General features: G+C 45.9%; 1 protein-coding gene across 3 annotated transcripts in view; it reads left to right on the forward strand.

Annotated features, from left to right (window-relative positions):
- Window positions 1-20,721, forward strand: part of cadm1b (cell adhesion molecule 1b) — a 104,824-nt gene that overhangs the window by 69,658 nt on the left and 14,445 nt on the right. For all 3 annotated transcript variants that reach the window (XM_057049747.1, XM_057049749.1, XM_057049748.1), the window contains 6 exons: window positions 6,884-7,030; window positions 10,642-10,794; window positions 12,117-12,254; window positions 15,699-15,857; window positions 17,954-18,050; window positions 18,317-18,489. In XM_057049747.1, the coding sequence (XP_056905727.1) occupies window positions 6,884-7,030; window positions 10,642-10,794; window positions 12,117-12,254; window positions 15,699-15,857; window positions 17,954-18,050; window positions 18,317-18,489 (867 nt within the window). The remainder of the gene's footprint in view (window positions 1-6,883; window positions 7,031-10,641; window positions 10,795-12,116; window positions 12,255-15,698; window positions 15,858-17,953; window positions 18,051-18,316; window positions 18,490-20,721) is intronic.

Below are 20,721 nucleotides of genomic sequence, written 5' to 3' on the forward strand. Positions count from 1 at the left end.
CCGTTCATCTGTTCATATTTACATGAATGGCTCGTTACGGTGCCATCTTCCTTTCAGGAGCGGCCGTGCATTCACGCCGGCGCTCCACTGTTTTTATTTTTAAGTCTCAAATCAACAGCTCGCCACATGTAGCGGCAGATTTCGCTTTTTAATCAGGCCACTTGGTTGCCACTTTAGTTTGTTAATTACTTCTCTAACTAGGGTTTAGGCGGTTTTCCCGCCTTAAAGTGCTTCCCAATAGCTCGCCACACAATCAAAACGCTGAGATTTAACTTTCATTGTCCTGGTGCACAATGGACGAGGGGTGAGAAGTTTTATAAAGACATCACGTAATCAATTTTTAACACCGCCACGTCTCTAAATCTCTAGATCTCTAAAGACGGTCTTGGAAAAGGTCAAATGTCGGCGGGCCGCTCGTTGGTTTCTAATGCAAATGATACCTCAGGCTGAGGCTGAGATAGACTGGAGTGATCACAACCTTCCACAACGTTGTGCCAGACAGGAACATGAAGGTTAAATTTGGTCCCTAAATTATTTAGACTGGGGTTGAATCCCGTCGTTGCAGTCGTCCAGTCGAATATATAAAAAAACCAGAATAAATACTTTATACACTCAGGCCAAACAAACCTGACGGAGAAATATTTAATACTCAGATAGAGAGAAAAAGGCATGTGTTATGAGTCGTGTAAATATTATTATTTATATATATTGATGTATATTTGATATGACTGTGTATGTATAATTCATGATCAGGCATAACATCAATTGGACGGCCCCATGAAATAGACCAGCCCCTGTAGCTCTAGCTGCTAAAGAAGCTAATGCTGGTTAGGATGCAAAGGGGCCAGCAGAGCCACAGAACCAGTCAGGATGCCCTTGCTGACCTCTGGCAACCACCAAACACATGTGAGCATTAGAACTGGACCAGAAAGTAAAGGAAGATGGTGGCCTGGTCTGATTGTGTTGCCGGTTCCATTAGCCGGTGTGGTATTTTGGGTAATGCTATACTGGTAAACCTTGGGTTCTATGTGGATCCAAATTTAAAACCTACCCGAGCATTGTTGAAGACCCTGTTGGGGTCATGGATATTACATTCCCTGATGGCTGTGGACTCTTTCAGCACAAAATGTCACCCTGCCACAGAACGTAAATGGTTCTGGAGTCATTTGAGGGGCACAACAGCGAGTTTAAGATGATGACCCAGCCCCCAGATTCCCCAGATCTGAGTCTAGTCGAGCGTCTGTGGGATTTACTGGACAAACAAGTCCGATCCATGGAGGAATTGCAGGAATTAAAAGGATCCGTTGCTAACAGCTTGGTGCCAGATACCAGAGCACACCATCGGGGGTCTGGTGGAGTCCAGGTCTCCATGGATCGGGGCTGTTTTGGCAGTAAAAGGAGGACTAACACGATTTCAGGCAGGTGGTCGTATTGTTGTGCCTGATCGGTGTACGTGCATCAGAGCCGCGGTAGAAGTAGGTTAGCATCATTTTGGGGATTCAGTTAAGGTTTCATAGCATGGCTAATTAATGGATTTTTCTCACTTTGTTTAACAATTTACAAACAATTACAGTAAACCTTTGAGAAGAGACAATAAAAATGGCCAAATTAGTGGGTGTCTTTTTTCCCCCTGCGACACAGTGTAATCTAGAGAAAGTGGTACTGTGCTAATTATACCCTAAGACAGAACCCTTTTAACTCTGGAACATCCTTGAAACAGCATTTCATCATGAGGATCACGGTCTAATGACAGTGGGATAAAGACGCACAGCAGTGGAACGACAGCGTGGCATAACGAGACGTCGAAACTTTTATTGCTAATGACTGTCGATGGTACCGGTTGCCTCTTGAAAGGACACGGCTGCTGCAGACAGTGAAGACTCAGGGGAGAGGAATCGGGGGCGGGCTGTCCTGCTTTCCGCAACCTCTTTCATGTCTTTTGATGTGAAAACAAGAGAGGAAAGTTCAAAGGGAGCGCTAACTCAATCCAAAGGTGCCTGTCTTCCAACTTCTGGCCGCTAATATTGCTCCGTTCCGCCAACTTTATTCCAAATTCGGGAGGAGTAGCTGCTGTTTAGCATTTTAAGTCCAGCTGATGAGCCGGGCCGCCATGCCAGACACTTGACGCCAGATTGTGCGTCTCCGCAGAGAGCAGAGAGACTTTTGAAGGTCTGCGTTTCCCTCCGACTGTTTCATTCACTATGTTGCGATGCAGGAACCGGAGGGCAGCCATGTGTGCACATACAGGCACTTTACTCCTCCAGACAGCTGCTGGAATGAGTATGAATTTATCAGCCAGTCATCTGCGCCCTGCCTCTGCCCACAGCCTCCCTAAACCCCCCCCACCCCCCACCCCAAATTAATGACTGCCTCTCCTCATTTGCACCCAATCATGACCAGGATGCTGAGGCAATTGAAAATGTTTACTCCAGTTGCAAGGGAAAAAAAGGGGGAAGGGGAATAAAACCCTCCACGCTCCACAAAGTGGCCTGTTTTCACTTTGATGGGATTGCTAATCAGAGTGACGTTATTTATGTGTGTTTTGAATTGGAGATGAGCCCAGGCTGTGATGTTGGAGGGGGACCAACCTTGCTTGGGGCTGCTAAACCTTATGGAGAATTTACCCGCTGCATTTGCTTCCGCTCAGTCCAACAGATTGGAAACAGAATAACCTTGCTTTCAGGCTACTTAGCTGTTTTGACTGCCAAATACATTATATTACTTCCACAAACAACACAACACACTTACATTGCTTTTGCCTTCTGTAAAGTTTATTGCATTTACTGTATAAAGAAGCTCTAGGACATGCTCGGTTTGAGGCGGAATTGTCACCGATTGTTATCGGCAGCATTATTTATTTTGTTTTTTTATATTTCAGGAAAGTGATTACTCACTCTGCTTCTTTCCTGATTGTGCTGAGAGTTCTACTCGTGTCCTCCAACAATATGACTACAACTATTTGTTTCAGAGCAACTCCTCTTATGCGAGCGCCCCCTACTGGATATTGAGAGAAATGCTTTTAGTGCCAACTACCTCCAGACATGGTCTGTTATCTACAGCAGGAACTTCTGTTTTGCATGCACATAAACCAGCAGCTATTTCTCCCTCCAGAGGATTTGCACACAGCCATTAGTTAGCTCTTAATTTTATTGCGTGACTGTCAGTCTTAATAAGCTGCTTGTAAAAGCAACCGAGGGACTACTTTGTGTAGGACGACGTTCTCATTCTCATAACCCTTGCGCTGTTATTTGCTAAATGCTAATGCTGCTAGGTGGAGCCGAAGCTGCTCTCCACAGACCCAGTAGCATCTCTAACAACAGAATACTGGAGCTTACAAAGTCAGAGCATGGAGATCACTACTTTGTTGCTCAAAAGAGCTTAAACTGTACCTCCGGCAAGACCCTTAAATTAAGATTCCTGGATACGTCCCTTGATCTCCTGTTCAAAAATTTAATGAGTTCTTCTTTGGACGATTCCCCATCCTCCCACAAGGTTTCTGATGGAATCCGTCCAGCAGAGGAGGTGAAAATATAAACTCTTTGGCAGCGCGATTTCGCACCTCACAATTTTTGTCCCACGGCTTTGTTGGCAAAATCTTACGGTGCAGCGATTTGTGTTCAGCCACTTTCACATACAGCATGCTAGCATCCCCTTTGTGTAGCCTTACGGTTGGTTAGTTGGTTAGTTGTGTAGCCTTATGCAGTTGCATAAGTAATTTGATATTGTTATTGCTTATTTCTTATTCTGTCCAACCTCTTTCTCCTTCCTCATTCATCTAACCACGTTAGCTGCTTCGCTACATTGTTGTTGTCTCTCCTTCATCTGTTCTTAGCGCCGGTTTGATGCTTATTTTTAGACTTTTGATGACTTCCTAACGATTCAGACACCGCTGGCCATGGTGCTGATTACTGCCCTCCGTCCTTCGATCAAGCGCTTGTTAAACTTTTCCGTTTGTATCTCAGCTCTATTTTGAAAGTCCAAATTGTCAGAAACCATGTTAATACTAGAGCCAGACAGAAATTTGCCTCTGCGTTAAAAAGTCTGATGTTTATGGTCATTAGGACGCAAATACTAAACTCGTTTGGATTCATTGTTTCAGAAGCCAAACTTTTCTTTAGGCAATTCCATATTTTTCGCTAATGGCGACGAATAGCTATTAGCTTTCTTTGAGCACAGCATAAACATGTCTGCTATATGAAGTAATTCATGCATTACAGAAAGCAACCTAAAATGTTTTAGACACAGTCTGATGTTCTGAAAAACCATAATTGGCTTCTTAATTAAATTCAGCGCCACGCAGGACCTTTTAATATGAAATACGTGCCCCTGAAAATGCTCCAGAACCCTTGTATTCATGTATCTGTCCATCAGTGACGACACTTCTGTTTAGATTGGTTGGATTTGGCTCATATCTGTGGATTGAACCCGTCCAAAACCATTAACAACTGAGCGTGAACTGTGTTAAAGCCTGTCTGGGATGAGACGGCGAAGATCCGCAGCGAGCACTTGCAGGGTGCACCCGCTGCCTCCCCTTTTGTCCTGCCCCAGAGTGGAATGAAATGAGCAGTTTATTACACGAGACAGCTCTGAGAAGCTTTTTCTCCACAGGAGGTTAATTTCTTATTGCCTGCCACGTTGGCAGAGTTCATTCTGAATCATGTTAGTTTGACTGTCTGTTCTCATTAGGACTATCTGGAAATGCAGGTGCTCTTAGCCCCTCCTCCACTTTGTAAATGTCAGAATGCAGCAGAAATGTTTGACAACTCCGGCATGCAAATGCGCCTATGATGGTTTTTTTCCCCCCTTCTTTGCAGTTCCCTCCCTTTAAAGCCATTCTCCCCACGCTCTGCGGCAGCAGCCGGATAAATATAAAATAAGGCGACTTTAGTTGCTGTTTGAGAGACAAAAAAACCCTACTTTTGATGCGAGGTGTAGGTAACTGTGACGAGGTCCGAGCTCCGTCTGTGGCGACGACGCCAGCGTTCACAGAACGACTCGGGCGCTCACAGTGCGTTTATTTAAAGAGATAACGGAACAGCTGAGCACACACAACGCAGTCTGGCACCAGGCGAGCCGGGATCAGGCTCCGCCGGCTGCATGCAGGAGCCCTCTTTGACTGTCCCCGCGTTCCTGCAAGAATTCTGTTATCACCCTTAAATGCAAATAATTCAATTCCAGGCCAAAACAACCTCGGAATGCTGAGGGTGGCGTGATGTTATTTATCTGCTTTTTTCATATTTGCTCATGATCCATCCTTTCACACAATATGAACCAATGTTGTATAGCCTCCTATCAGCTGCACAGCATAAACATGTCTGCTATATGAAGGCTGCAGATGTAACAAAAGAATCCTGGTAATGCAAGATTTATTAACATTAACATCCACGAACCCCTGAGCATCGGGTTAACGTGCTTCAAATATAGAAGCCAATTCAAGATGTTTTGGATGCAAGAACTAGCACGCAGCCAAAAGGAGCTAATGCTAAATAAATCGATACCTGCCGATTCAGGCGCACCTCCTGAGATAAATTTAGAGGTGAGGTTGCGAACGCCACGGCAACAGCGGCTCGCAGCATCTTCCTGATCACAAGGTTTAACCGCAGGCGGGACCGGCCAGGAGACGAAAATAAAGACCTGGTTCAGTGGAGGTCAAAACAGGAAGGGGAGTGATGCAAAGGGAAAGGTCGGAGACTAAACACAAGCACCGTAACAGCCAGATTGCGCACGCTGTAATTAGGAGTTGGGCTCATCCTGTTGCGTCTCCTCGGAAGTGTTTCAGCAGCTTTCTGCAACCACGTGTGGGTTCATGCAGCCCAAATGTTCCACACATTTCATCAAAACAGTCAGGCGGCAGCAAAACAGCCAAACAATGTCACTAAATAACAAAAGCAAGAACTATTAAATACAAAACTATTCAAACACTTGGGTGAGTGGGTGCAGCCTTTTTCCCCTCTTTTTGTCCAAATCTGATTTAATCTGCAGCTCTTTCAAAAATAAAAATAAAAATATTGCACAGAAAGTCCTGAATCCATTTTTTTAATAACAATCCAGGAGCCCCTACAGGAAATGTCAGTCATTATCCATGTCCAATGTTATTTTACTGGAAAAAAGAGCTCAAGGTTTCGCCAATTTTTTTTTTTTCTTTGTGTGACTCTAGGGTGAAGGCATGATGTTTAATACTTCACTTTTTATTTTACATTTAAAGGTTGTCACCGCTTCATTGTAACACTGATTTGCAGAATCCGTAATTTTAGCCGGCAAATGTGAAGCGGCGCATGTGTGCGGGCGCGTTGGTGCTCTGAAAGGAGCATAATGAATAACCTGAATAATAACGGTTTTCTTAGACTGTCTAATATCTGCATTTTCTCGACATCCAGGCTCATTATCATGCACACCCAGTCACAGATGGCCTGAGCTTAGCCCCAGACCTTGTCAACTCTCTGAAACCTCCCCGCACGCGGCTCACACAAAACTCAGACTTCTGATGGAGCCCAGAATAGCATCTAGCCCGGCTCATGTATCTCTTTGTTCCTTTTAACTTCCTCCAATCTGCCCGTATGTGCTACTTGCCACCTCCTTACAGTCTTTCTTTGTCTCTTTCTCTTCTTACCCTCTCCTCGCTCTACCTCTGTGGGCAGCAGAGCTTACAGCCCATCTGGCACTGACTCACGAGGCCCACTCTGAGCAAAGGCAGATCAATAGTGACAAACGCTGCACATGGCTCTTATATTAAGCGGATTAGATGTGGCTGCTGACAGACAATCTACAAACATACATCCACGCCGCCCGTGTTTATAAGGAATTTTAAATATTTGCTAATCTGTTGATATCTGGTCTCAATAAAACATCTATTCCCCCCCCCCCATGTATGTTCTCTCTGTAGTGGAGGGCCAGAACCTGGCGACTGACAACGTGACCGTGATTGAGGGCGAATCGGCCACCATCAGCTGCAGAGTGAAGAATAATGACGACTCCGTCATCCAGCTGCTCAACCCCAACAGGCAGACCATCTACTTCAGAGACCTTAGACGTGAGTCCTGGCGCCAAACACTCGTGTCCTCCGAGAGAGGAAGTCAAACTGGTTCGTTTTCAGCTCAGCGCGCTCATGCACTGGAGCCTCTGGTGTGCATGTTTTAGTTTGATTGGTAGGAGGAGGGCAGGGGACAAGGCTTGGGTCCTAACATCCATTATTTTAAATTACTGTCATCTCCAATCAGCAGAAGTAGGGTGATCCAAAACCCCCAGTTTACACATTTCGGTTCATTTATCAGATTCCTTTCGGAGCGCGTACATACGTCGTGAAGCAGGACTCAGGAGCTCTGGCCTTGTCGCTACGTTGCTTCAATTTTCTACAAAATAAATGAAATAGGATTAACGAGCATCGGTGCACAAAGACACCAGAGTACCGGGGAGAAATCTAGGTGTGTTAATCCGATTTGTCGTAATCAGATAACTGCTGTTACCGACAGGAAGGGTGAAAAGACTGACAATTTAACAGTTTATGAAACAGCCAAGCCGGCAACCATTCAGAAATCCAATCTCAAACCCAGGAAACCAAAAACTTTGAGAACTCGAGGAACAGGTTGGACAAAGACTGGCACCGGAGGGAAGGGGAGGAGGGTTTAAGTGGACCAGGAGGGGACTGGGACTGATTGGACACAGGTGAGACACATGAGAATGATTTGGGGGGGGGGGGGGCAAGACAGAAAACACACTCATCTGATGAAGAACATCACATGTTCACATCTCATCAATAACCCGAAATCCAGAAATCAGACTAAGATCAGACGTCCACTTTCATGTAAAACTCAATTATGTTAAAACACCAAATGTTTTCGTCCAACTCGCCGTGCGGGAGCGGCGCCACGTGTCGTCATCGCCGCCAGTTTGTGTAGATTACAGAGGATGCGTGTTTCCATGGTTGCACGTGTCCTTGACTCTTTGGCTCCGTTGCAAAAGTCATTAAGCTGAGAATGGGGCGAGATTATTATGAGATAATACACAGTGCACCATAATGGGAATACTCGCGTGTCCTTGTCACCGTTCGATTTCACGATAATCTCTTAGATTAGGATATTGAACGTTATGATTATGCATGAGCATATGGACTGTTACTTTCCAAGTCTGAAGGTTTTGTTGGGTTTTTTTGTTTTACTTTTCCTATCTGGGATGTGAGCCAAGATTCAAGGTGAACAAGTAGCAGCCTTCATTTCACTCATACTATATTGCATCCCAGCTGTCATTTCACAACTCGCTGCAAGATGTGTGTTCCATTTACACACTTCCCCCCCCAAAAGCATCCGGTGGGGGGTGGGGGTGGGGGTGGGGGATGTCTTTGTCATCTCTGTCGTATTTGTACCAAATACCTAAAGCCGAACACGATGTAGAGGGATGACTTGAATAAGACGCCGCTCACGTTGCGCTCTACAGCCAGGCGGTGTGTTTTCCGACGCCGGAGTAGATGCAGGCGGGGATTATGCCAGTTTAAAACAGCAACAGTGAATGACAACAATGGAGGCAGCTAATCGATTCCAGCTTTGAGCCGTTAAGGAATCTTTTCCACTGGCTTTCACAACCTTTTGCCTTTGATTCTTCATGAATCTGATCCATACAGGCCTTCAAACATGGGAATTTTCTCTGCAGTAACCACTTTTGTTGTCATTTGTAAGATTTTTTTTTTCTTAATATAGCTTTCTAGTTTCTGAAAGACTCCTGAAGTGCTATTGAGCTGCCCATTTGTGTTCTTTTGAAAGCCGTGGGTGCACTATTTTAAACCGTGCTCCTAGAGGACGCAGCAGTTCAGCTGGGACCCCCTCCGTCAGAGGTATTGTTACCTGTCAACGGGTCCAGTCGGCGCCAGAGCAGATACTTGTACACAAGCAAGTAAACAGCGGCGACAAAAAGAAGCTTCAGGAGCAGCGGCCACGCAGAGAAACCTGAAACAAAAACTGCTTTTACAGTACTCATGAAGGCCAAATAAATACATTTCTATCACAGCAAATAAAGATGAGTAATAGAGGCCAAGCAGGCGCCGTTGCGACGAGCCACTTATTCTGTGAGATATATGGGAAATGGCATGCAATTTGGCACAGTTGTCACCTGAAATGGTACAAATGAGCCTTTATCAGCGGCGGTAACCTTCTGCGGACGCTGACGTGATGTCAGACCATTATTTATTCGTGGCGTCCTTCCTTAGCCGTCTGGGCCGGAGCTGGTCCGTTCGCCGTTTTATGACACCGCAGCGGAACTTAGCTCGAGCTTCGCGCATGTGCACATTTATATCATATTTTATAAGAAGCAAAGTCATGAATATCATTTCTCTATTATTGATTATTTACATCCTGCGTTGCTACTGTGTATGCACTCCAAAGAATATTTGTCCTTTGAAAGACACAACTTTTGTCTCCCTCTTATGGCAATCAGAACCATTACATAAACATCTTGCATTAATGAAGCCACACACTGAGGTGGACTGTAGAGGGATCTGCTTAAAATTCACCAAGAAGAGGAAGAGATATGAGTGAAGGTAACGGATTTGTTGCAGCGGAACGCTCTGCTGTGAATCTTACATAGATATGCACCCAATGCACCTAAACATCATTGCAGAGGACCTATGACAGAGAGCCCAGGGCTGTGACTGGGCCTCATAACTCCCCAGATCCCCATCCAATCAAGCACTTACTTGCTGGGATATCACACACACACACACACGCACACACACGCACACACGCACACACACACACACACACACACAGAGGTGAAGGATTTACCTCCCTGGTAGGTGATTTGCCTATCAAAGTGCATCAGTGTCATTGTGTCACCTTCAGGAGCAACTTCTGAAGCGCCCGCAAATCATGTTTTGGGTTTCATGTCGGTAGTGCCCCCAAGACCCGCGGTAATGATCACGATGCCAAGCGTGAACCCTGAACGCAATAACAAGCTCTCGACGCTTTAAACCCGGGCTGAATGGAGTTTGCTAGTTCGACAGATGTAGAGAGGACTTGATAAAGATGGCAGGTCAAAAGAAAAAAAAAACATCAAAAGGGGCTCCCAATCAAACGGACCAAATGTGTTTATGCAAAGAAGCGCTCAGGGATGAGGGCTGATCCAAATGAAAACCAAGGGGGAAATCTCGAAAGGGAGTTCGCTAACCAACTTTGACAACATTAAAGAAAATTCAGCCCATCTACACCTGCATTAGTGTACAGATTCCAGGCTACTTTTGAAGTCCAGGTTTGCAGCCATCAGCCCCCTCGGCTGCTGTGCACTGATTGAATTCATTATGTATGTTTGAATGCCTCTCCATCGGCTGGAACGTGCCAGTTTGGCGCATCCATCCGTGACCAGCGGCAGCCCATTTTAAAGAGTTCCTAGCTTGTTAGGAGTCCTCATGAGCAGTCCTCACACTCTCCTGTCTCGGCGAGTGCAGCTGGACTGTGAAGCTGCTTTATAAACCAACTTTTATGAATCATTTTAAAACTCACTTCTCTTTTAATCAATTAAGGGGCAGCCCCCCCCCCCCCCCCCCCTCACCTTCCATCCCTGTCTCATTTTCTCCTCGGTGCCACTTTTTCCCCCCTAGCATTTGCGTCCCCGTCCTCTGCATCCTCACCGTCTCTGTCTCCCATGTATCCCCCACAGCTCTGAAGGACAGCCGGTTCCAGCTGGTCAATTTCTCCGAGAACGAGCTGCGTGTGTCTCTGTCCAATGTGTCACTCTCCGACGAGGGACGCTACGTGTGCCAGCTCTACTCGGATCCTCCTCAGGAAGCCTACGCAGACATCACTGTCCTCGGTAGGTGTGATGGTGCACACGCGAACATCGCACTCCTCCGTCCGCACAAACTTTTCCCTGTGTTCTTCGCCGTCAATAGACAGCGAATGCGAAACAGCGGCATCCTTTGGTGCCGTTTCCTTCGGCAACTGAAACAAAATGTCAGCCAATTAGTCTGTTGCAGTGCTCAAAAGCATAACGAAAAGGAGCAGATGCTGAAACTGATGGCTCGGTCCACAGTGGTTTTGGCAGCTGTGTTGACTCTGTGAATCCCAGTGAATGTTGACTTGGCTGCTCCTAACGTTTCCCTATTGAGACTCAGCTGTTCCACACTTTGATTCTTTGGAGCGAAATTACTCCAGTTAAGCTTTATTATACATGCAGACATCCTGGGGGATTGAAAGGAATTAAAAGCACTTAAAAGTAATTACTCTATTTGTACAATTGAAGCCTTGCCGAAGTATTTGTCGAGCAAGGGTTGCATTGAAGGGTGCTTGAAATAAACCCCCCGCAGATTTATTGCTTTTGAGCCAGTGGAGTTCAGCAAGTTGTTTTGGTCGTGATGCAGACACTGGGGGAGAAATGAGTCTTAACGTCTCCTTTGGACACCCAACGACCAGATTAAACTGCTGAAGCAATCATGGCAGGATGTGAATCTTGAAATTTGCACGTTAACAGGAAGTGACCTGTAGCAGCAACAAATAAGTTCAGCGTGAGTTCAGGGTCAAGCCATCTTGGGTCAAAGCCTTAGGTAATAAAGTCGCGCGACTCTTTCGACCGGTTTTTAGTGGAATTTGCCAACAAACAGACATACAAAGTCACAGATGGTAAAACCTAATCGCCTTGGCTGAGACCGTAACGATATTGACTTTTGGTTTTACAAGCGACACAGACGAAGCCGCTAATTCTGTTCTCCAGGCATCCCAAATGTTTCCGGACGTGTCCAAGGGTGTCTGAAAAGTTGATTTATTTATTTATTTCAAACTCACAAATGGTTCTTTCTCTCTTTTTGCGCATGCCTCGGACTCAGATCTAAGCCATAAATAACAGGGTTTCGTTGAAGACGGCTAAACCACACGTGTGATCACCTCAGCGGTGTCTGGATAAGGCCGTGCATGTCAGGGCCGCGGCTCTGGCCTTTGTTCAACCCCTGTTTATTCCACAATCCATGTGCCAGAAAAATCCACCAACATGATTGAACAGAGCAATATTTTAAGTGGCCCTATGATTGGCTGTTTGATGGGAATTCAACGTCAACCGCTGCAGTAAATCAATGATTTGTAGACCAATAAAGGAACGTGGATGTGAAATGTTGCTTTATTGGTGTCTCCGCTGTGGGTCAGTCCCTCCAGGTAGCCCAATCATCGAGAGCCGCGACGACGTGGTCAGCGAGGGCAACGAGACGGAGCTCACCTGCACAGCCATCGGCAGCAAGCCGGCCGCGTCCATCAGATGGATGAAAGGGGAGGAGGAACTGACAGGTGCGTAGACGACCAGCATCCCTCCCGTGCGCTCCGACCTTCGGCGCAACAAAACACGATGTTGGAACGTTGCTCGCTGCTCCGCTCATTAAATGGGTTAAATTGCACGTAAAGGAAGATTTCCAACGTGCTTTTCTCCGAGCGGAGGCCTGCGGCGAGCACGTGCCGATAAAACCACCCGAACATCTGCAAACCCGGCTCATGCTTCATTCAATATACTAGAAACTAACCCACACGTGAACCACCTAGCGACTGTAGCGTATATGATCATTCCCCCAGGGCCTGAGCTTCACGGCACGCGGAGGGACAGATATTACACGGCGAGGTAAAAACTATCGCATCGCACTTGTGATTAGGAGACATCATTTTTTCATCACATGCCTATTGTATAGCAAGGGTGGCTATTCATTTCAGTCCAATGTATTTACAAGCAGCCGATATCTCTGGGCTTGTTGTCAAATTATATATGTATTAGAATGGAGAGGATTCATTTATCTTGTTGGGAGATGAAATATTTAGACACAAGTGAATCTGAGGCTAAATGCCATCTGTGCCTCCAGTGTTCCCCACAGGAGTCAAAGTCAATTTCTCTTTATGAGTTGTCAAGTGTTGTGCAGGGGAGGGAGAGACAACAGAATGTTCGGATCGGTAAAATGCCACTGACATGCTGAGCTGAGCTAATCCGTAGTGGCAGTAGTAGAGTCCTCCTGTACCCCAAGAAACACAAATCACTACTCATCACGGCGGCGCTAAACAATTCATTAGCTCCTGCGCGCATCGAGATTAAACAGCACATGTCAAACTGGGTTCCTCGCGCCGCCACGGCTGCGTGTGGGCAGAGACGGCCGGGTGAAATCTGGCGGCCAAATTTTTGACCATCCATCACGCTGGCAGGGAAGGAGACTGATGGGTCCTGGCCAGAGCGGGGGGTGGGGGGTGGGGGGGGGCGAGCGCGCTGGGTGGCAGAACGCTTGTTAGCACAAATGACATCTGCAATATTATTTTAAGTGGAGTCACGCGGCTGGGCCTCGACAGCCTGTTAAAGTGCGGGAGGGGATCAGGCGGAGGGATTTATGGGAAATGGTAAAGAAGAAAAAGCAAAGTGGCTGAAGATGTTGGACGGAGGTCACGGCTCCGGGGCGTTGTTAACCTTGGGGACTCATATTTCTAAGCTCCTTATTGTGATAAAAACATCAGGACTCACTCAGTAGGCTAATGTGGCAAAACTGCATTACCTGATGAGACAGATCGATACATTGCCATGTTACGAGCTATTTATAAAGACTTAATAAGCTCTTATTACTGGATTCTCCCTTGGATCTTAAATTCTCATTTAAGCTAGTAGGTTGTGGCAAAATATATCAGATTTTCCCGAAATTCATTATTGATCTTTTATAACGGACCTTTAATGGTTAAATGGTTATCGATAAGCCATTAATTACAGCACTTAAAGCATCTTTGTAATGCGCAAATTAAAATGGCTGTGCTGCTATTGGGTAACTTCAAGATCTAATCTAATTGGAGCTCCCTTGATTTAAGGCAGCACCAGTTCAGGCGGCGCGCATTCGACAGACGACTCAGGTTAGAAGATGACTGAAAGTAAATGTCACCCTGAAAAGAGGTTATGCCTGATTGCGCCGAGCCTGATCAGCGGTTGAAGCTCACAAGAGCGTTTGATTTGACATCTCTGCGGCAACGCTCTCCTGCATTCAAATGGGAGTCCTTCCCTGACCTGATCCACAAGTTGTTTTCCACGTCTGGAGCCGGATGACGCCGATAATTGACAAGATAATTGACAAGTGCTGCTCGACCTGTACGACAACAATCCGACTACATGTTCACGGCGTGGCGCTTCTCTCCGCCGGCGCGCCTCTGGATATTCCGAAGTTTTCCCCATCCTTTATATATTCAAAGGATTGCTGTTAGAAGAATCACAGCCAAATGTAATTGATACCAGATTTTGAATTGCGGGGTTGTTTTTCATGCCGGTGCTGAAATGAGAGCGAGCAGTGTTATTTTTCCCGACCTTGAAATGTTATTTTGCTCTCCCTACGGTATTTTGCATGATGCAGAGATGAAATGACATCACGAGATGGGGGCAGTTTAAGCAACAATGGCGCCTCTGACATTGCAAAGAAGTGGCTGTGGTTATTGCACCAAGCCCAGCAGTGGCACTAAATGAAGGGGGGGATGGCCGTTTTGATCATTTTGACTAACTTTGTTTAATCTGTGGCATTTGTCCAATCCATTTTAGTGATACACGGCTTTGATTAGCACGAGACAATTATTTGGAGAGGCTGAGAGGATAATCACCCCCCTCTCGTTCGTACACCACTTCATCGGGCCGTTTGAAAGTGCCCTCGATGACCGCGCGAACGTCACCTAGCGCGGCCCCTCCGCTCGCCACGCTGCCACCCTGTCAATAAAACTCTTAATTTGAAAAGCCTGTCCTGTCTGTCAAGCGACAAGGTGACATTGTTCTGTGAGTGTTAGCGCCGATCCCATCTCGACACTGCACGCTAGCTAAAGGTGTTTGGGACTCATTTAAATGTGTTAGCACTTGCAGAGTGCCTGACTGTTCCCCATCTCATTAAATCTGCATGGAATTATCAGAACGCAATACAAAAGTCAGATTTTAGATGAAGGTGGGTTGTTTTTATGCTAAGCCTTTTTCCTTCCTGCTGCTATTATCTTCTCTGCTGGTAAAGCGCATCTGAAACAGCTCCTTCGCTCGGCAGATTGGTCAAATTTAATGCCCTCATGTGAACCGACCACTTGCCGATCCGGCGCTTTAGATTTTATGTACTGTTGGCAGGTCCAGGGCGGGTGTGTGTTACACAGGTTAATATCCATCAGGGGGCCACATATGTGTGTGTTGGTGATCATCAACTGTGGAACAACAGTCTTGCCCTCCCTGAGTCCAGCCGGGCTCCCCTGTGACAGGGCTGAAATGGAAGTGTGCTGCAGGTCAGAGTGGGGTTGTAATTATTTCCTCACTTCATTAAGTGCGAGTAAACCATCACACTCAGCACTGCGGCTAATGCGATGCCCCCGTGGCATTGTAATGCTCTCTAAATGAATGCCCCTCTGACAGCCCGGGGGCCTTGCGGGCAGCAGATTACTGCGGGGTTAGCCCCAACAATACTCAACCCTAAAGCGGCAGGAACATTCATTATCAGGCTTATACGATCCACCCGCTGGAGCAGGAACGGAGAGCTTGGGGCCCATCAGAACTCTCCGAAGTCTTGTTTTCCGGCGAAATCATAAATTAAGTGTAATGAAAGTGCTCCACTTTGACAGGTAATGTGTGCTGGATAGCAGAGGCTATTTCCTTATTAAGGTCACTGCAGTTTAGAGCCGCTGCCAGAAGTTAATATTTGTTTCTTGGGGGGTTTTTTAGCTGCCGAGCTTGTCCTCCCTCTCACGCTCGTGGTGTTTTTCTAGGTGAGGCGACAGTTGAGGAGACGTACGACAGGATGTTTACCGTGACCAGCCGGGTGAGATTTTCTGTCACCAAAGATGATGATGGAGTTCCAGTGGACTGCATCATTGACCATCCAGCTGCGAAGGACCTCCTGGCTCAAAGACACCTGGAAGTGCTGTGTGAGTGACGCGCCGCCATATTTCTGAAGCCTGCAGGCCACGTAGGCGGAGCCTGTTTGTGCCAGAGACTCAGCAGTGGCGGCATTTTAATTAACATGGCTAAAAATGTTCATCCTATTAAAGAAACAGCAGCTGCTGTTGCTAGAAACAGTTATGGCAGCTGCACCACACATCAAACTTGATTATTTCCTGTTTAGATTGAGTTCCGTTTAAGGCCAGACGCTGCAGGTGGATAAGGAATTAAAATTTAATTAATAGATACAACAGGAAGATTTCTCCGCCAGTGCTGAACGTGAAGACAACATGTTTTGGTGTTGGGTTTGTCAGCTTTTATATTAAAGATGCAAATTAGAGCGCGTCCTTTTGGATATGTGAAAACTTGTTGATATTTCCAACATTAACAATCTTACCATTAACATCAGGCAGAGTTGAAATTATTGTTTTATTTTGTTGACATGTTGCAGCCAACAGCTTTTTTACATTGGGGGATTTTTTTTAAATTATCACTCCATAGAGAGAACATTGACAAAAGTCATAAAAAACATATTCACAAGATGTTTTTAACATTAAAATGTGTCAGTCAGGTTGTGAATTACATGTGAAAAACAGCTGGAAAGATGTTCAGAACATAGAGATATGAAAGTGTTAAGTCTGGAATCTGGAGCTTCTACTGAAGTAGTTTAAGAAATGTCATTTTGAGAAAACAGTTTTTAGAGATTTACTCTGTAAAATTCATTATATTTTTTACTGGAAACCACTATTTACCAATAGGAAATCATCAAATTCGTAGCAAGAGAGGAAAACCTCTAAAAACACGTTGAATGAGCAAAACATGCAGCATCGGTAGCCTTCAGACACACTTGATCTGATTCTTTTCCGACGGAAGTGAAACAAGGAAGTGCTGGAGCGATTCACGTGATTTCGCGGGAACGAATCACCAGCCGGCGACACACAGGGAGTGACCATATTTAGACGTGCTGTGGGGGAAACAAAACCAAATTTATATCCTGTAAGAAATCTTGTGTCGGTAGTCTTGGAAGCAAAACCAGGGCTTTACCCGCCATCTCGTGTTCATTTTAGGCAAAATCCTAAACGTATCATTTATTTCTGATCAAATGCTCGAAGCAGACTTGGAGGTATGATCCAAGAGGGGGCCTTAGCGACTGGGGTCTTCACTCAACCACAGCTACGCAGTTCAGATAATTTTGAGCGCCGTTTTGTCTCCGAGCTGTTTATTCTGCTGCGAGACTGAATGGATTTAAAGTGTCAGCATTGCTCAACAGTGTTTGCCACACACGTACAAAACATTGCTTTTTTTTTTTTTTCCCAGCAGCACTTCACAGAAAATGACATCTACTTGTAAAGATGACAGCCTCAGGGGGGGAAAAAAGCACAGAAGGCCATTAAAAAACGTCATCAGCTGCACTGAAATCGCGCTTTTGTGGCAGACCATTATACACTGATGAATCCAGCGTAGTCTGTCTTTTGGAAATGTGACCCGTGGGGTCACGCTAACGCGGCACGCCATCGTCAGCGCAGACATCCGATGAAAAATAGTGTTTTATTTCCAATGTTCAGGAAAAAAACATGCTCAACTGCGTGGTTCACTGTGGGTTAATTTGGGTCTCTGTTAAACTGTAACGTAGATAAAGCAGCTTTAAATCCAGATACTCTCCACGATGTCGCAGTGGTCATTGATCAGATCCCGTGTTCCCAGTATCCCAGCTGGGGTTTGGTCCTGAGGGATGATGTAAACACATGGCGTTAGCCTCGGCCTGGCGTGATGTTCCGATGTTCCAGAAATGCCACATTGATTGAGAAGGTACAGGCAGCTTTACAGCGTTAAGAATTGAAGAAAGGTTATGCCATCCTTTTGTAGTCTGCGTAGAATATTAATTTCTTTTAGGTGGACATCTGTTTTGTCTGACCTTTCAAGGGAAGGAAAGAGAAAGCTTGACTGGAGCTGCTTGACATTTTACTAATCTTTGGCTAGCGTTGATAAGAAGAAAAGAAATCATTTCTCTATAAAATACTAGCTTTATCGCCTGGTGATTGCCCGACTGTTTCGTTGTTGTGATGACATCACGTCTTTTCAGACAAACCAGAGGTGAAGATCGTGGTAACGTACCCCGAAGGTTTGACCAGAGAGGGCGACAACCTGGACTTGTCGTGTATCGCAGAAGGAAAGCCGCAGTGAGTATCGAAGCGGCTTCAAAAGAGACCGTCTGATTTGATGCTCTCCATTTTAGCGCGTTGTTCCCAGCGCTGATAGCACCCTCTTGGACTCAGCATTTTCCTCGTTTCATTTAAATGTTACCGGATTCATGCTGACATCATTAGACGGGATCTATCGATGCTCCTCCAGAGGAGAGAAAAATCCCGAGACCTGACCTTTATTTCTGATTTCCAGCCCAGATAGACAGCCGCTGACTGATGTGCGTGATATTTACTCTCTCCAGCCCCAACCAGATCAACTGGCTGCGAGTGGATGAGGACGTTCCGCCTCACGCTGTGGTCACCGGCTCTGACCTGTACATCGAGAACCTCAATAAGTCCTACAACGGCACCTATCGCTGCGTGGCATCCAATTCCATTGGGGAGGCCTACGACGACTACATCCTCTACGTATATGGTAGGTTTGGACCCGCGGCCACTCTGGCTTATATGTGAGATGTAAGACAGTGGTCTTTAGAAGCTCTGGGACTGAGTGGAACAGACCAGAACCTGAGGGTTGACAACAGCATTTCTCACCTAAGCATGCGTAGGACATTATTTTATGGAGCAAAGAGCCCCAAAAGGAGACGTCAGCCCAAACACTGGGAGTTCATTTTTCCCCTCGTTTTATGAATGGCAGGTTTGAACCGTTAGTGACGACTCTGAGCTGGCGGGGAGGAAAACCAGGAAATGTAATTCTTCACGGAGGATTTTTTATTGCTAAAGCATCGTTTCCGGAGCGAGTCACTCAAACGGATTTACAGTAGGTGGTCTCAGAGCAGATTCAAAAGAAAACGCCCGCAGCACGACTTTATCTACCGTCACAATACAGCGATTCCATTTGAATTGTTGATCAGGTGTAGTCGCGCAATTCCCGCTTTTGCTTTTGCCGTTCCTCAAAACCCACCAAGATTGCAGCACACAGTCGCAGCCGTGAGCTGCCGGATCACAGGCCTCCTGCAACTTTTTCGTACACGCTCGTGTTCTTGTCATTTTCAGAGCCCAAACAAGTTAGCCTAGTGCTCATTTATTATTTACACCCGCAGTTCCCTCTGCACAGTACCCCAAATTGGAACAATGACATCACATCTCTCTTAAGGCTGAGCCAGAGGGCGATGGCTGGAGTTCTAAAGGAACAGATAAAGTCTGCATAGTAGAAGCTACTCAGACCTTAATATCCTATTTCTGGCAGCCAACAGGGGGTGATGAGGAAAGGTTGCAGGTGGCATCTGCAGCAGGTGCGGCCATTGTTGCCGAGTGTAGCATTTTCTCCCGTGAAGAAGAAAAAATGTTCGTTCTTTTCTCCAAATGTTCTATTTTACCTGTGTGCCAGGATGTTAGACGTCAGCAGAGGGGTATCGGTGCAGATGAACGTTAGCGCTTCTGGATGTATTAGCTCAGAAAGGAAAATTGTTGGCGTTAAACTACCATCTGGCGTACACCTGACCTTCATTGTCGAGACTAATGTGTGAGCGGGATTTGACACCACAAGGCCGCACATTGATTTCACAGCTGAGTTGGAGTTTACAAGTTCAGAAGATGGTCTTGGAAGTCACCCCTGAATCCTGCCCTTCTCTTACTGCACAAGTAGATAAAGCTGTTAAGATATCGGCCCAGAAAACAATGAAATATAATAAAACTTTGCAGGTTTTGAACTGTGATATCGACCTCGAATGTTAATGGCTTTTGTGCACAATGTTTACTTTACTGGATAAATATGAGTGTGCAGCTTTAAAGCCAACACAATTTCCCTAAGCTTGGGACAAACCATAATGGAGGGGGTTACGTCAACAAGTTCCTGGGCCGAGGTGCCAGAAAATCAATTAACGGAGGAAAACTGGGCTGTTTGTTTGGAGTGAAGTCTTAATTTTGTTGAGTGGGTGTCTGGAAATATTTTTTAAAAATATAACGAATTAGGGGTTTTTTTTCATCTCCTACGGCTCCACGAACTTCACTAATCACTCAGGGGAGCTCAGCTATTCCGAACTTTTCTCCAAAAGTTCCCAATCGACCTTCGTGAAACGTTGTTCTATTATTGATTATTTCCAGTTGGGGCCGACGTGGCCGTGGCTGTGCCTCCTCTGCGTCTGCAGCCCCATGGTCATTCATCATCGTGCTCTGCCAGGCAGATGATGACATCTGTTTGTTCCCCAACGGGCACATAATGATCTCTCCCAAACAAAAAGGCAACGTAGGCTGGCAAAGTAGCGCATTCGCTGTGCCACTATGACTTCAGTTCCTTAATATGGCACAGGCATCATACTCACAGCAAGATTTAGCATTCTCAGTATGCTAAATGTGCTTTGTTTTGTAAGATAAGAAAATAAATGTCAGAACTCTTAATTTAGCTTACACGTGTTTCTGCTTATTGGCTAATTGTAATTACTGCACCCCAGTTAGGAGGCGTTATTAACAACTGCTAGCTTTAGCATGGACCCTCAGCGCCACTGCAGGCTCGTCCTCTTTTTGAAAGACCGGTGACCTTTTCCAATTCCGACGTACCTCCATGTCAAATCTTGAGTGATTGTTGTTTGTGGGTTGTACACAGCTGGTTGGAAAGGCTGAGAAAGCGTCTCACTGTGTTGTTCAACACGAGTGTGTGGGTATGGAAGGCTTTGAATTCTGTTGTACTGGACAAAAGCAGTTACCT

The sequence above is a fragment of the Takifugu flavidus genome, chromosome 12, assembly GCF_003711565.1.
Source record: "Takifugu flavidus isolate HTHZ2018 chromosome 12, ASM371156v2, whole genome shotgun sequence".
Classification (NCBI taxonomy): Eukaryota; Metazoa; Chordata; class Actinopteri; order Tetraodontiformes; family Tetraodontidae; genus Takifugu; species Takifugu flavidus.